The sequence below is a fragment of the Lissotriton helveticus genome, chromosome 7 (assembly GCF_964261635.1).
Source record: "Lissotriton helveticus chromosome 7, aLisHel1.1, whole genome shotgun sequence".
Classification (NCBI taxonomy): Eukaryota; Metazoa; Chordata; class Amphibia; order Caudata; family Salamandridae; genus Lissotriton; species Lissotriton helveticus.
This window is the reverse complement of record NC_136068.1, coordinates 967,474,929-967,491,723: the sequence shown is the minus strand read 5'-3', so window position 1 is coordinate 967,491,723 and position 16,795 is coordinate 967,474,929. Positions and strand designations below refer to the sequence as shown.

At 46.1% G+C, this 16,795-nt stretch overlaps 1 protein-coding gene across 1 annotated transcript in view; it reads left to right on the top strand.

Moving 5' to 3' along the window:
* Positions 1 to 16,795, top strand: part of MGAT4B (alpha-1,3-mannosyl-glycoprotein 4-beta-N-acetylglucosaminyltransferase B) — a 1,462,166-nt gene that overhangs the window by 884,521 nt on the left and 560,850 nt on the right. Inside the window, exon 7 of the mRNA XM_078653536.1 lies at positions 11,683 to 11,758. Coding sequence (XP_078509662.1) covers positions 11,683 to 11,758 — 76 coding nt within the window. The remainder of the gene's footprint in view (positions 1 to 11,682; positions 11,759 to 16,795) is intronic.

Here is a 16,795-nt window from a genome sequence, read left to right as displayed (position 1 = left end):
TTCCCGGTTCTCAGGGGGGTAAGACAGGGTTGCGTTCTTGCGCCGACCCTGTTTTGCCTCTTTGTTAACGGCGTCATAGCCCATCTTGACAGTGTCAGGGACAATGATGCACCTAGGTTGGCAGGCAGGAGGGTTCCGGCTATTATGTTTGCCGATGATACCCTCCTGCTTTCCAAATCCCCGATGGGGATCCAACGGATTTTAGATGGGTTTGGGGATTTCTGCAGGACTCATGGCCTGGAGATTAATGCAGAAAAAAAAAAAATTCATGGTGTTTAATCCCTCCACAACAACAAGGCCCAACCCAATCTTGGGATCCGAGAGGCTTGAAAGGGTCAGAACGTTTCAGTATCTGGGGGTAACTTTACATGAAAATTTATGCTGGGGTCCACAGATGGCCATATCCCGTTTAAAGTTATCCCAGATGGCGGGAGCAATTCTGAAGGTAACAAATTCATCAACCTTTAAGCCTATTAGCCCAGCCGTAGAAATGTACAAAACACAGGCCAGACCTGCCTCCTCCTATGGTGGTGAGTTGTCGGGCCATAAGGCTGGGCCAGATCTTGTTAAGGTAGAAAACAACTTCCTTAGACGCCTGTTGGCCCTTCCCCAAGGCACACCCTTGTTACCCTTGAGACTAAATCTAGGACTCCCTTCAATAGGGGAGGAATTGGCGTTAAAACCACTGAGTTTCTGGCACAGGCTTTGGTCTACTGGTGAACTTTCCCACTACAGGCAAGATCTTAGGCACGTACTGAATCTTACCTACTCTGATAGAATTCCTTGGCTGGCATATGTCAAACAAGAATTCTATCGCCTGGGTCTGCCTGAGATGTGGGAGGATCCAGAAAGAAGCTCCCTCGGGATGGCTTGTAAGAGGCTTGTCAAGATCTACAAGGACAAAAAACTAGCCTCGCTCGTGTGTGCTTCTAGAGTTGGCCCTTTAACTGATCAATTCTTGGACATCAAAAATTCATTCAATTTTGAAGGTTTTATGGACATTATTTACCCTCTTAAGGCAAGGAAACTATTTATCCAATGGAGGCTGGGTACTCTGCCCCTTAAAACCTTCACTAGCAAATGGTCGATGATGAACAATAAAATCTGCCCTGGGTGTAGTGAGTATGAGGAGGACATGTGTCATTTTTCTGCCCTGCCTACATGAGACAGAGAAAATATTGGCTTTTACCATTATGTAGGAATTTGGGCATTAGAAACTACTTACATTCACTGAGAATCCTTAAGACAAGTACTCTGGATCACATAGTTTTCGCAGTTGCTAAATATCTAATGGCTATGTGGCAGATAAGGGGGAAAATGTTAAATAACTAATGCTACGCTTATATGCAATGTTATGTAAATGAATCGCAGTTAACCTTTTATTCACGTCCATGATTGTGAGGAAAATGACCACTATGTAAGCTGCACCCCGCCCAGTTTTTACTGTATGTTTTATGTTTTTTAAATGTATAAATGAATCTTTTATGGTCTTAAATGGCCGAAATAAAGAATTTTTTGATTTTTGGATATTGAAAAAATGAACAGTCTGACAATCGTTGTGAAACGAAAGACTGTCAGTTTTTTAACACACATTTGAATAGTTTGTAAATGAATGGTACAAGTGATTCAAACTATATCAGCAGTTAGGAAAGCACTTTTTTTAATTGAGTGTAATGGAAACAAAGATTTTAATAGGATCAAAACATTTTACTTGGTGATGTGCAAATGATAAACTTTTGCAGAAACTCTATTTGCAGACAACATCTTTTGTAGGTATGTCGTTTTCTCAGTAAAAGTGCATGTCTGTGGGAAAATGTGTGGCCATTTCAATTGAAAATGTGTTGACTGTCAAAGACAGTGCACTATCACATCATGCATTAGTAATATATTTAGTAAAAGTGAGAGTTTTTAAATATTAACTGAGAAACGTTCCTGTCCCATCCCTGTTGACAACACTGTTAGTGAACTAAAAGGCAAGTCAGGGGTCATGTGAACCATATGTTGACCAGATTTGTATTGTACTATATATGGAGCAAAAGGTTAGTCTACTAAATCAAGCAAAATAGTTTTTTGTACAACAGATATGCTGAACTCACGTATTTGAACTTGCTCTTAAGTTTAATAATAAAGGGAAAAGGGTGCTCAGTGAAATAAAATATTTGCCCAGGATCACATCATTTGAGACCAAGTTATGCGTTGAAGCTTTAGAGTTGGGTCAAGTACCTTCTTCGAGTCACTAGGCCTGCAGGTCTGGTAACATTTATATGGTTTTCCAAGGCCTGATATTTATTTTCTGAAACAATAAAAGGGGAGTAGTTTGGGAGGCCTGAATAAAGCCGGATGTGATAAAGGTCGAATTTCATTTATTCTACCCTTGTTTTATGTTTGATCGTGATCAAACATGAGGCAAGGGTAGAAGTTGCACCACACAAATTGCAGCCAGTAGCTGGTATGGAATGAGAGTCACAATCAATCAATAGGGGGAGGAAGAGTACTGAGTCCAGTGATGGAATGAGAGTCGGCACCAGTCGACGTAAACAGACAAGGAGCTACATGAAGAAAAGTTAGGTTATTGAGGCTCATGGTAAACCAGTCCACTACGAGATGAAGAGGCCAAAAAGGCCGAACTAAAATGGGAGCCAGAAACCTGAGCTAACTGAGACTCCTTACCGCAGCAGTGACTGTCACAATTCCCTTTATCTCTTTTTTTCCCAACACATCACTACATTGGAGTTGTTCTTCTCTTTTGTATTCTTAAATATATAATGATTTAGCAGATATAAAATATGCCTTTCTCCTTGGTTGCTTACCTCTGTTATTGATGGATATATTCATACCTGTACTTGTAATCTTTAGAGCAAAAGATACCTGACAAATGTATTCCACTGTTGCTTTAATTGTGCTTCCACTTCTCTCCCAGAATGAACCATTGTTCCATTATAATAATACTGCCCTGGTTCTGTTACTGGGCTTGCCCCGTTTATTTATCATTTTTTCTCTATTTCATGAGTCAGTTACACGTAAATGACAGTGGCTCTGGTGGTGATATTATGTGTGAGCATTTATGGAGCATCTAGCTTCCCTTTGTCGTTATGCAAAATTTCTGAGTTCATATTGTCATTTCTACAAATATAATATAGAGCTAGTGCCTGCCATATACAGAGGTATTAAAAATAAGTGCCTAGTTTTTTTTTTATAACCAACCTTATTGAAAATTTTGCGACAAGACACAGCACCACACAGTGCAAAGTGTAATCATAGTACATGTATGACATAGCATCAAGCTCAAACATTAGTAAATAATATGCAACATTGCGGTATCAGAGCGATCGCCCATTGTAGCTGCACCATATCCCACATATACACTCATGCTTCTTTGGCCAGCTGTGAGTCTCAAAAACTGGCTTCTCCTAGTGAGTGCACCAGTCCACTCCTGCTCACCACCCCCTAATGGTCGGCGGCTTCCGTTGTTTTCATTCACTGCCTACGTCGCGCTTGGCAACCAGGCAAGCCATCCCTAAAAAGACACACTCAGCTCTGGGGCCCCCCCACCTCATCCAGCAACCCAAGCTGGGCAATATGCGGCGTTGACTCCAGCGACCAGCCTAACGCAGCTAAAAGGCTATAACCCATCTCCCTCCAGAAGTGCCCCAGCACCAGACAATCCCAGGCTCCATGAAAGAAGTCAACTGCGGGGAACGCACACCACACGTGTGCTGCTCGCACATCGGGGAGCAAATGTTGTAAGCACTTCTGAGGCAGATATGCCACATGCAAGTAGTTAAACTGTATATCACACAACCCCGTAGAAATCACCAGCTCCCTCAGCGCCATGCAAGCCTCCCTCCAGTCGTCTTCATCCAAGTCCCCCACCCAGGACGCCCAGCTCTGTCGGCCCTTCCCAAGGCATAAATCACCAGCGATCTATAAATCGCTGACATAGTCACTTTATCTAGCTTCCCCTGGAAGATCTTCGCCTCCAACTGGCTGTACACGGGCAAAGAGTGAGTGCCTTGTTTTTAGGTTTCGCCTGGGGCACGGAGCGTTGGCTCCGCCCCCAGAGAAATATTATGTCTCTACAGTGTACTCTTAGTCCCGCCCTCTGTTCCATTGGCTAGCTCCATAAATGGAGGCTAGCCATTGGAACAGAGATCTGTCCGTCAAGGCTGGACCAGATTCGGGGGCGTTCCCGAGATTTTTTCCCTCTCCACCCACTTCTGTTCGTCATCACGGTGGTGGGTGGGTGTTCTTTTTTTTTTTCGAGTGGGCCTGTTTTGTTCCTTTTCAAAGTGTCTGTTGTTGGAGTTGGCTGCAAGATTCGAGTTCCCACGAGGCGATCAGGTAAGGAGCATTTTGTTTATAAATGTGCGTGCGCTGTGATCCTCCCCCCGCAGCCCGGGGGAGGGAAAGGGAAGCCTTGGTGTTTGCCGCTTCCCCCTGCCTGGGGAAGCCTTTGCCGGTGTTGCCGGTCTCCCATGCCTGGAGGGAGACCGGAGAGGAGCCTGACGAGGGAGGAGCGGAGGGGGCGCGGGGCACATTGTCAGTGCCCGCCCCCACCGCAAATCCGTACCGGCAGCAAGGAGAAGCCTGGCGGTGCGAGGAGGAGGGCAGCTTCAGGCGCAGGCAGGGGCTCCGGTGTCGTGGAGAGCCCCGCGCTGCCTCAAGAAGAGCCTGGTGTGTTGCTGGCCGGGACGGAGCTGTGCGCAGGTGACCCCGCGGGAGTAGCAGGTGGCGCTGTGGCCGCGCAGTCAGACTGCACTCTCAGAGCGGTGAGTGGGTCACGCTCCTCTTTCCCTCTATAAGCGTCGGGATTATGAGACCCATTTGTGGCTAAAGATAGCCAGGGGTGGCTGTAGTCCGTCCTCTAGGGGCCCATAGAGCGGCTCTGCTGAGGAATGAACACGTAGGCCCCGATGGAGGCTGGAATCCTTTGTCTTGCTGAAGGAGCTCAGCGCTGCGAGGCACCGGGACCTCTTCGAGGCCCGTTACTTCACCCCACGGCTCGCCTGACCCACTCCATACCGCCGTTTTCTGAGGGGGTGATATGCGCACAGGCAGGAGCGCGGGATCCGCCACTGTCGTCAGGCTTCCTCACAGCCCTCCCTGCAGGAGCTCAATGCACCTCACCGCCCTCCTTGCAGGAGCTCAATGCACCTCACCGCCCTCCCTGCAACTCAAAGCCCTCCTTCCACCTCACAGCCCTCCTTCCACCTCACAGCCCTGCCCTCCTTCCACCTCACAGCCCTCCTTCCAACTCACAGCCCTCCTTCCAACTCACAGCCCTCCTTCCAACTCACAGCCCTCCTTCCAACTCACAGCCCTCCTTCCACCTCACAGCCCTCCTTCCACCTCACAGCCCTCCTTCCACCTCACAGCCCTCCTTCCACCTCACAGCCCTGCCCTCCTTCCACCTCACAGCCCTCCTTCCAACTCACAGCCCTCCTTCCAACTCACAGCCCTCCTTCCACCTCACAGCCCTCCTTCCAACTCACAGCCCTCCTTCCAACTTACAGCCCTCCTTCCAACTCACAGCCCTCCTTCCACCTCACAGCCCTCCTTCCACCTCACAGCCCTTCCTGCAGGAGCTCACTGCACCTCACAATCCTTCCTGCAGGAGCTCACTGCACCTCACAATCCTTCCTGCAGGAACTCACTGCACCCCACAGCCCTCCCTGCAGGAGTTCACTGCACCTCACAGCCCTCCCTGCAGGAGCTCACTGCACCCCCCAGGTGGTTAAGCTGATCTCGCGAGGATAGCTCTGGTTGGTTCCGGAAGTGGGGGTCTACGACTTTGAGACCGCCTTCTCCGTGTTTATTCCACCTGGCTTTGCTGTGGCAGAGACTTGTTTGATATTGGACAAGGTGAGAGCAACTCGACATGACAGCATCTTGCATTTCCACCAGAATTTCCAGCCTGTCCTCTCCCTGCCTGTTGTCGTGTCCCGGCGGCAGCAGGCAGGAGCGTGCACTGCGTCCCCGAAGTACCAGCCCTAAAGCAAGCAAGAAGTACGCCCCCCTCCCACCAATCCCTGTTAGGTAGTGGAAACTGTCCAAACTGGGGTGCAGACAGCCCCTCTCACCTTTCGGCTTGGTACCACTGCACCAGCCGCACTACTTCCCTACTGACCGTTCTCCACTTCAGCCCCGTCTAAATTACAATTCCTGCTTGTGACCCTTTTGCCTGCTTGTGCTTGTTTTCCTGACCCTGTTGCCTGCTTGTGCCTCCGTGTGCCCCTGTTGCCTGCTTGTGCCTCCGTGTGCCCCTGTTGCCTGCTTGTGCCTCAGTTTTCGTGCCCCTGTCGCCTGCTTGTGCCTCAGTTTTCGTGGCCCTGTTGCCTGCTTGTGCCTCAGTTTTCGTGCCCCTGTTGCCTGCTTGTGCCTCCGTGTGCCCCTGTTGCCTGCTTGTGCCTCCGTGTGCCCCTGTTGCCTGCTTGTGCCTCCGTGTGCCCCTGTTGCCTGCTTGTGCCCCTGTTGCCTGCTTGTGCCCTGTTGCCTGCTTGTGCCTCCGTGTGCCCCTGTTGCCTGCTTGTGCCTCAGTGTGCCCCTGTTGCCTGCTTGTGCCTCCGTGTGCCCCTGTTGCCTGCTTGTGCGTCCGTGTGCCCCTGTTGCCTGCTTGTGCCTCCATGTGCCCCTGTTGCCTGCTTGTGCCATGTGGGTGTGTGTGGAAGGCTCTGTGTGGCTGTGTGTGTGGGGAGCTTTGTGTGGCTGTGTGTGGGGAGCTTTGTGTGGCTGTGTGTGGGGAGCTTTGTGTGGCTGTGTGTGTGGGGAGCTTTGTGTGGCTGTGTGTGTGGAGGGCTTTGTGTGGCTGTGTGTGTGGGGGGCTCTGTGTGGGTGTGTGTGTGGGGGGCTCTGTGTGGGTGTGTGTGTGGGGGGGCTCTGTGTGTGTCATTTGCGAGAGATAAAGCTAGTGGCATTGTAAATGACAATGCCATTTATTTATGTTAAAAAAAACATAAATAAAAATGTCAAGAGCAATGCCAATAGCTCTAACTTTAACAAAGGCGAAACCATTGCATTGTAAATGCTTGTTAAACAACTGTGAGGCTGCCTGATTATTTGGAAAATGTTCTGTAACCATAAAAGGAGCAGTAAATGGAACTGTTGAATTAGCTACGACCTGCAACATTTACACTTTATTTAGTTTGCTGGTATGGATCCTGGTTGATGGGAAAAAGTATACTTGTTTAAGTAAGCAAGTCAATGAGGGACACAATGGCAATGAAAAACATCCGCTTGGTGTTTGAGCCCAGTTCTGTTTTCTTCCGTTCATACAGCCCTGTCTTTAGAAAATGTGATTACATACATGACGGACAAGCTGTAAAGATACGTCCGAGAACTCCCTTGTCCAACAAGCATTTGCAATGCAATTGGCCTTGCATTTTTGTAGGTTAAAGTTATTGACATTTTTTTTTTTTTTTTTAACATGAAAGGCACTTTAATTTTAGTGATTACAACTGCTTGGCGATTTGGTCAATCCCCGGCCCTGCTGACGGACAAGCCAATTTAAATCTTTCAATATTAGTTCTTGCTGAGGATGCAGCCTTAAGTTCTACCAAAAATTGGTACCAATTTGCATATTAATCAATCTGTCTTCAATCATTCCCAAGTTAGAATGCTCTGAACCTTACGTTACTACATAGAAGAAGATAGAGATGTAAGGCTATCTAGTAATTTTTAGTTTTAGTTTCATAAGAGCAAGGTGGATTGTATCTAGTAATTTGTAGTTTTTAGTTTCATAAGAGCAAGGTGGATTGTAAAGCCTTTAAACTTATGTTGATCTTAGAATCAAAGCAGCATTCATTTCATATATATATTTTTTATAAACTTTATTTTTCAGTTTACACATTACAGTATAAATATCAAACACACAAATCGGCATCAAATCAGCATATGTGGACATATCATTGACTGACATGCAGGACAGAGGGCAGCAGCCTGGGGGGGAAGGTACAATGAGATATTGACATTTTAAATGATAATGCATGTTGTTTGTAGTGGAATTACGTGGTTTGAATTGGAATTGTTAGTTGTGGAATTGTGTGGGGTGGAATTGTGTGGTCTGTAGTGTATTTGTATAGTAGAATTGTGTGGCATTGTGAATAGATACAGGTGAGAGTTGTATCGAATAGATAGAAAGGAAGATTGAGAGGGATAGGTAGTTGTGCATGAAGTCGTGAATGAACTCTAGAGAGAGTAGCAAAAACAGCGTGTGAGAACGAGAGAAGGTTTTAGACTCATAAAGAGGTTGCGTTTGTGTAGGCAGAAGATACTGAAAGAAGAGGAGGAGAGTGTGCGTTATACGTCTTGATTTTTTTTTAGAGGTATGGAAAAGAAACTGTGCTGAAAGCTTTGAAGTGAACCAATATGAGAAATGCTGAATCAGTGCGTGAGAGAGCGAAATAGTGGTGTGACAGAGTACAAGAAAGAATGAGAGAGAGAAGGAGTTGTGGGTGGAAGTGAGAAGTGGACCTGTACCCACTAAGAGAATGTCCAGGAAGGTAGCATGTGTGAGCAGGCAATTAAGAGGTAGAGGGAAAGAACCACACCAAAAATGTATTCCATACTTCTATGAAGCCCCGATATTATGAGACATGGACTTCCTTGCATTAGTTATTGAGCTCGTACACAATAGGAAAGCATTTATAAGGAGGAGTTATATACTAGCTCTTCAAATCAGCTTTTTGGCACATATTAGCTGTATATAAAACAAAAAATATCAGTAAAGACTGTAAATATGAGCGATCTTTCATGTCTGTCAAGCGCTGTGAGGCTTACCAGAAGGTGCTATACAGTGACTAGTCTTCATGTGAATAGCTTAAAGGTCTGCGAATAGTGGGAGCTCTGTATTGAATATTCTGTAAATAATTTTTTGGTCCGGTAGGGTGTGCTGTACAGTGTTTATCCTATCTGGCGTTAAAGCACTGTGATGCTTCATGGAAGGTGCTGTAAAATGTTAATTAACTTGTTAATGACACTTCTGCGTGACACAGTACATGCATAAATTATGTAGTTGCCCTTTTCACTGTTAAACAAATAAAAACATGGGGGGCGGAAACAAGTTGAATCTAAAAAGCGCTGTGAAGTAGCTTCGTATCGCTTTTTAGGTTGAGATTGAAGTGATGGGCGAAGAGAAAAATGAGGGACGGATGAAAAGAAACAGGGAGGGTTTGGGGGATACGCTAAATAATAACAAAAAGGAGTGTATATGTGGGCCTGATGTTGAAGGGGGTGAAATAACGAATCTGTCTCACGCACAGGCCGAGAAGGGACAAGGGTGCTGCGTGCACAAGAAAGGTGTAGCTTTGGGGGGGTCTGGGACCTAAGGGGACTCTTATTGTTTAGAAGGGGTGCGTCCATACGTGCAGTTCGCAGTCAACCATCACTCACCTGTCCCTGACCCCACACACTTGATGCCCTGCATGGCGGCTGCTGCGGCCCTGCTCTAGAGGGCACAGGGCTGACAGTGGTGCTGGAGGGGGTTAGCAACCCTCCTGATCCGACAGTGGCTGCAGGCGGATCGCAGACAGAAACAGCCACCACCCTAGACAGGACCGAGCTGCAGGGAAGCAGGAACTGACGCGCAGACGTACATCCCGCCTCATCTCTCGGCGTGTGTGGGGTTGGGTTGTACACACTACTGCAGCATGGAAAGAAAAGAATCACAAGCGGAAAAGACTGTCTCCAAACAGGAGGTGATATCACTGCCTGAAAAAACCTGGAGCAGTGGAGGATGGGAATGGGTGCACGAGGCACAAGGGGGAGTGGGAGGGCCTGGAATGTATGTTCCACTTTTCGGACCGGTTTTATATTGTGCGTGATGGCTACTCCATGGTAGAACAGCACTGTAAAGAAATAAACCTTACAAACGTGGCCCAGACAGAAAGTACCTGTCGCATGCACACAATTGACATAAACAAACCTTTTGACCGTGGCCTGAAACGAAATCAGCCTTGGCGCATATTATGAAAGTTTTCAAAAAGAGAAAGCATAGCACGTGTGAAACAGGCTCAGTCCTTAAGTGCTCGTTGTACATAGAAACAAAAAGTGCCACAGGCACTAAATTCAAGAATAAAAATGGAAGCAGGCAAATCGTGTGGCAGTACTCCATGGGAGTTAACCGTGAAAAAAAGGTGGGATATGCAGCAACCTTTAGCCACTTAGTGCCTACGATATTTGAATGACACTGACAAAAGTCAATCCGTATCAGGGGGCAGGCTCTGAGCCCATAGACTTAATACAGCATGTCGAGAAGACCGCGCATACGCGCTGCCTAGACTTGACGTAAAAAGTGTTCTTTATATTACCTTGTCCAGTGAGTGTCTTGTTTTTTTCAGTATGCTTCACACTCCTGCTTGGGAACTAAGGGTGCACAGGCAAAGAAAAAAGCTGATTCATGAAGGAGTTTTGTTAATATTGATTGTGGAGATTAGTAGTATATCCAACTTCGCCTGTATTTTTGTATTATTCTGAGTCATTATGTTAAATATTTCTGTAAGTTTTCTATTTAAATTGTGTGGACATTCTCACAGAGCATGACTCCATAGACTTTGATCAGTCCGAAGCCATGATTGCTAAAGCTGCCCTGCGCCGAAACTTCCTATTTCAAGAGTGGTATTAAGTATCAACCTCACCATGACTGATGTAATGACATTCAAGATTAATAAAGAAAATGAGCTCCATATTATGAAGTACCCTCCTGCTACCCTGTTTATAACCATAACCTCCCCCTTCCATTGACATTACTTTAGAACAGTGTCAGGAAACACCCGTTCTTAAAAGCTGCTTCATATATTTCGTGAACGTTTGTTATTTTTCTTTTTTTACTTTTCGGTCATTTCCTTAGACCCTGCGTATTTGGTTTTTGTTGACGTCCTCGGTTTGCATAAGATAAAGGTTTTTATGTTAACAATAGGTGCTGGTAATTGACTGATTATCTCATGTAATCATCTTAGTATACACACAAGAAACTATTGAAATGTTGGTCAATGAAAACCGCGCTGCCAGATCATTCTGTTAGGTTTGTTGTCACAAAGACATGAAACTCGATTGGCTTGCTCCGCTTCTACAATAACCTTGACATTTCAGTTTGTGAGTAGTACAAAAAACTCACACTCTATATACTTTCAAAGCGTTTTTAGTCAGTTAACAAACCTTCAAATCCAATTTAACCTGGAAGTTTGGGGACTGTCACTTGTTTTTAAAACATTCTGCTTACTTTGTGTTTTCAGTGGCTGACAAATTGGAAAATATGATCTTTAAGTGTTCATTGAATAAATGTTGTCTGTTCTTGGGTTGGTTCATTAGTACAGTGACCTCGAAATTTCATATTTTGAGCACTGCAAAAGCTCAAAGTACACTCTTTCAGTGCTTTTTAAGGCAAATCTGCAGATTCTAAAGCACTGTTATTCAACAGTAAAGTCCACAGCATTGAACTGTTGCTTTCTCTCATATGGAAGACATTAATTGTCATCAGCGGACTGCCCATCAGTAGTCCATCTCGCAACTTCTGGCATTCAAACTCTATAAACTTACTGAATACGTCTTTGATTACATGTGTATAACTTAGTTTCCTCTTTAAAAATAGTGTTCCAAAATTGCAATGCTTACTTACAGACCACTGCTTTTTCACTGAACTTATTCATCGGCATGCCAGTAATATATATCTTGTCTTTTCTGTTTTAGGTGGCGAACAAAGCAAAACTTAGATTACTGCTTTTTAATGATGTATGCCCAGTCCAAAGGCACCTACTATGTTCAGGTAATACTTGTTTAGCTGGATGTTTTAGGGACTTGAGAACTGTTGTAAGTTATTGGTTGACTTAATGTTTGGCTTGAAAACACTGATATGCGATTACAGTAAAAAAAAAAATTTAATAAATCATCTCAAACCAAAGTCTTCCAACTTTGTACAGAATCCTTTCTCTGTTCTTGGATCAGTGGCAATGCAAGCTTTTGTACACTGCCACTGTTCCTTAAAGAGTTGGCGGTGGTCCAACTGCAGATTTCTCACTTTATGAATATTCCCCAGGTGTCAGGCGGGATCTGGAAACTATTCAGTAATAGCTCTGTGTGCTGGTAGGTAGAGCTGTGTGGCTCTGCATTGACGCAGTTCTGCTCCAAAATGGCGGGGTGCCCATAGAACTGCCACTACTGGGTCCGGATGTTCGTTCCGTTCTTTATACCCGCAAGATTCGGATCCAGGTCAACCACTTATCTCTTTGAGATCGTTTACCTCACAAATTTTGCAGTGTCACCACCCAAAAAGACCGGCTTTAAATACTGTAAGGACTGTAACAAGCAAATATCCATGACAGATTCTCATCAGTTCTGCTTGTGGTGCTTGGTGTTGTGTCACGACTCAAGTCCTGCATGCCTCTCATTCTCGTCGTGCCTGGCATCAGAACCCATCCTGCAACTTGTCGTGGCACAACCCGATTTTCCAGGCCATCTACGACACTGAGGCAGACCGAAGAGTTTAGCAAGGCAATGTCTGACTCTATAGATTCCTTCCCACTCCTTCTGGCACACTTGCGGGCCCCAAGGAGCTGAGAGGCTCTCTATCTTGGATACCGACGGAAAGTTCGCCCTCAGTGCCAGTTGAACCTTCTAAAACCATCACTGGGCCATTTCTAGCTCCCACATCCAGCTGCAACTTGCCCCACTTAACATTCCACAAGGCAGATCTCATACATTGTATTCCATGTTCGAGTCGGTTTCAAATAACGACTGTGGTGCATGAAATGAAATTGCCAAACTCTACCCTGAAGAAAACTGGCAGGATGGACCTCCCGGATGCCAATGGTCTTTACACCTCTTCTGATTTTGACCTTCTCTCACCCTGTGTCCCCGCCACTGAAATGAGTGCTTCTTTTACTGTGGTTATGCGTAGGGCTACCAAAGTCCTCGACCTCCTGCCCCCTACCTTAGAAATCAAAAACAGTCTCCTAACCAAAGTACCCCTGCCGGGGCATACCACTACTGAGCCCCTACTTCCTTTTAATGAGGCAGTGACTGATGCCCTCCTAAAAGGGCCAGGGAAAATCCTTGCTCTGTGCCCCCCTGTCAGTCACCAAACTGCAAGACACTGCCAGCCCGCTCCTGCTGACAGTTCCTTTTTGTCTCAGCACCTCTCTCCTGAAAGCTTGCTGGTGTAGGCTCCCACCAGTCAGATGAATCCAAATACTTCTCCAGCTACTCCCCCAGATAAGGAGTCCAAGAGAGAGGAGACCTTTGGGAAGAAAGTATTTTCTTCTTCTAATTTGGCTCTCAGATCAATCAATGGTAGTTGCCTGCTGGGCTGCTATTCCCACGCTCTCTGGGATTCAGTTGCACAAATCCTCCTAGGTGTCCCAACACATCCTCCACCCTTTCCTAATTCACCCTATAGAGGACAGCCACAACACTGCCAAATCCACAATTCATACTGCAGATTTTTATTTATTTATTTATTTTGTGCATTTATATGGCGCAACAGCTACCCAGAGGGTTTCCCGGCGCCTTGGATATAATTGAAGGAACTGAACCTTTAAGGAAGGGAGAGCTACTGGTCAAAAAGCCAAGATTTCACTCCCCTGCGAAATTTGAGGTAGTTCGATTCCAACCGCAAATTAAGGGGAAGGGCATTCCACAGAACAGGAGCCAGATAGGAAAAAGAGCGTCCACCCATGCGTACGCGCTTAACTCTAGGAACAACAAATTTAGCTTGTGTAATGGATCAGAGAGCTCGTGATGGTGTATATTTCAAAGCCAATCTACGCAAATAGGAGGGGGGCTCATTCATATTGATCCTGAACATAAAACAGAGTGCTTTAAATTTCACTCTGTTTATAAGTTTCAGCCAATGCAATTTCTTCAGATGCTCAGATAGACTAGTACGCCCTGGAAGATGAAGAAGCACCCTCGCTGCGGCATTCTGTACAATCTGCAGACGATTGATGGTGCCTTTATTGGCTCCTAGAAGGAGGATGTTTCCATAATCCAGTCGAGACCCTATTAAGGCCTGCATTACAGTCCGTTGTGCCCCATCAGGCAGTTGCCATAAGATTTTCTTTAACCATTTAAGGATGGCAAAGCACGTTGCGGCCGTTTTAGTAACATGGGCGCACATTGACAATTTGTTGTCAATAATTATGCCCAGATTACGGGCAGATTGGACCGCAACCGGAGACGGGCCCATTTCGACTGGCCAATGAGTAGGGCCCCAAAGATTCTTCTGATTGCCAAAGATAAGAAGTTCTGTTTTTTCAGCATTCAGTTTTAATTTATTATCATGGAGCCAATTAGCCATTTTCAAAAGTCCAGATCGGATGGGAGAGGAATCAGATTTGTCTGTGGATGCTAGGGAGAACACCAATTGCGTGTCATCCGCATAGGAATAAATAGTAAGGCCCATTTCTTCAGCAATCTTAGCTAATGGGGTAACGTAGATATTAAATAAAAGTGGACTCAGTATGGAACCCTGAGGTACCCCATACAGAGATTTATGAGTGTCAGAGGAATTATTTTTTGAGAAGACTTGAAAAGTACGGTGGAACAAGAATTGTTCCAACCATCTCAGGGCATCCCCTTGTATTCCTGTATCCTCCAACACGTGAATCAAGGTCTGGTGGGAGATGGTGTCAAAGGCGGCACTCAAATCTAAAAGAATGAGTGCCGCCGTGCCCCCTCCATCTAATTCCTTTCGGATGGTCTCAGTGACCCCCAGTAAAGTTGACTCCGTAGAGTGTCCTTTCCTAAAGCCAGACTGTGAGAAATGCAGCCGATTATTCTCATTGACAAATTTAGATAGCTGGTTGTTGACATGCTTTTCCAATACCTTCGAACAAATAGGGTAGCAGTGATATTGGACGAAAGTTTGAGAGAACTTCCGGGTCCCCCCCTGCTTTTTTTAGCAGAGGGACAACCATAGCATGCTTCCAGTCATCTGGAATTACAGCCTCCGCTAGTGAAGCATTTAGTAGAGATCTGATTACATCCAGAATGAGAGGATCCAACTGCTTTAGAATGGACACAGGAAGAGGATCCTGCGGAGAGCCAGATTTAATGCTCTTAAGGATATTTACAAAAGTCACCATGTCCATGGATTGCCACTCTGTAAGTACATTCTCCTTGGTGATTACCTTGTTAGTTTTCTCGCCATGGAGGGAGGTGTTATTTAGGGGCGCTGTGTCCTTTACATTGTTACTACTAAACTGAGAATAAATATTGGTAATTTTCTCATTGAAATAATTGGCTATATTATTGCATCGTAAAGTAGATAAGATCGGTGGTTCTGGTTGGGAGGCTGCTCCTGCCAAGTTTTTTAAACTTGGCGAGCCATTGACAGTAATATTGCCATTTCAGATGATCGCCAGCCATCCCTTATGGACATGCTCTTTGATGAGATTTACCTTTTTGGGGACCATACACAGTTTCCGCTCTTGAGAGTTTCAAAAAGAGCTCCCTGGGCTTATCTGTCCCTCCTCGCCAACTACATCAGGCCCACCATTCTTTTTGTGGTTTCAGCAGCAACTTCAGCCTCAGAAAGGTGCCCATGTTTCAGTGTTAACGGTGTGGCAACCATCGAGCCAGTGGTCAGGAACTGCTCATCAGTCAGTCTACTGCACCCCCGGGGCACCATCTGCCAAATCCCTTTAGGTTGATCTTAATAGAGCACATCCACATGCCAGTGGTGGCGGGCACGGGGCAGGGGAAGGGGTGTAAGAAAAGAAACGTACCTGATCGCCGCTTCTCTCCTCCTGCTCTCCTCTGCGTTGGGCCGGAACAGGAAGTACCCAGGCTCCCTTAGGCCAATCACAACGCTGCAATGCAGCATTCTGATTGGTCTGAGCGCCGTGGTTCAGCACTCAGACGGGGATTGGAAGCCTCTGCATGTTATCCTCCCAGGCTGTAATGCAGCCTAGGTGGAGGACATGCAAAGTGCGCCTGACTGGCAGGCCCAGGACAGCCAGCCAAACATTCATGCACACTTGTAGTGCCCACCACTCCTCCCCCTGCTTTGTGAGTAGAGAAGCCCCGCACTGCCAAGGTGCTGCAGCAGGAAAAAATAAAATAACAGAGTTATCATTTTATTTTTCCTTTATTTACACTGCTGCAAAGCAGAGGAGCAAAGCTCCTCCACCTTAGCAGAGGAGCTGCCACTGCTACACTTTTGGAGGCAGATCCAGTCATTCTTACTGGGTTGGCAGGTCATAACATTGAACAGGTGGATCCTGCAGATTGCCCAGCAGGGTTAAGGCTTATGCTTCATTGCCACTCCACCACATCTTCTGCCATCTTCGGATTGACTGATGGAGGACCATCTCTCAGTCTTATGCCAGGAAGTGCATGTTTTTTGGCCAAAAAGTCTATTGAGAGGGTGCCTGTGCCAGAAGCGGGGTGTGTTTGTTATTCCCGCTACTTTCTGGTGCAACAGAAGGAGAGGCCTTTATTGTATTATGAACCTGTGGCCTCTCAGTGTCTTCCTCCGGAAGGACAAATTCAGAATGTTCACTCTGGCCCAGGTCTTGTCTGCTCCGACCCTATACAGTGGATGGTGGCATTGGATCTTCAGAACACCAATTTCCATACACCAGTTCTGCAGGCACATCGGCCCTTCCTTAGGTTTATGGTGGGTCAGGAGCATTTTCAGTTCACTGTGCTTCCTTTTGGTCTCATCAGTGCCCCTCGTGTTTTCACTTAAGTGATGGTGGTAGAAGCAGCACACCTTCAGAGGTCTGGGGTCATAGTCTTCCCCTACCTCGATGGCTGGTATTGAACATGGGCTTGCCCCAAGCAGTCATCAACCACCTCCAGA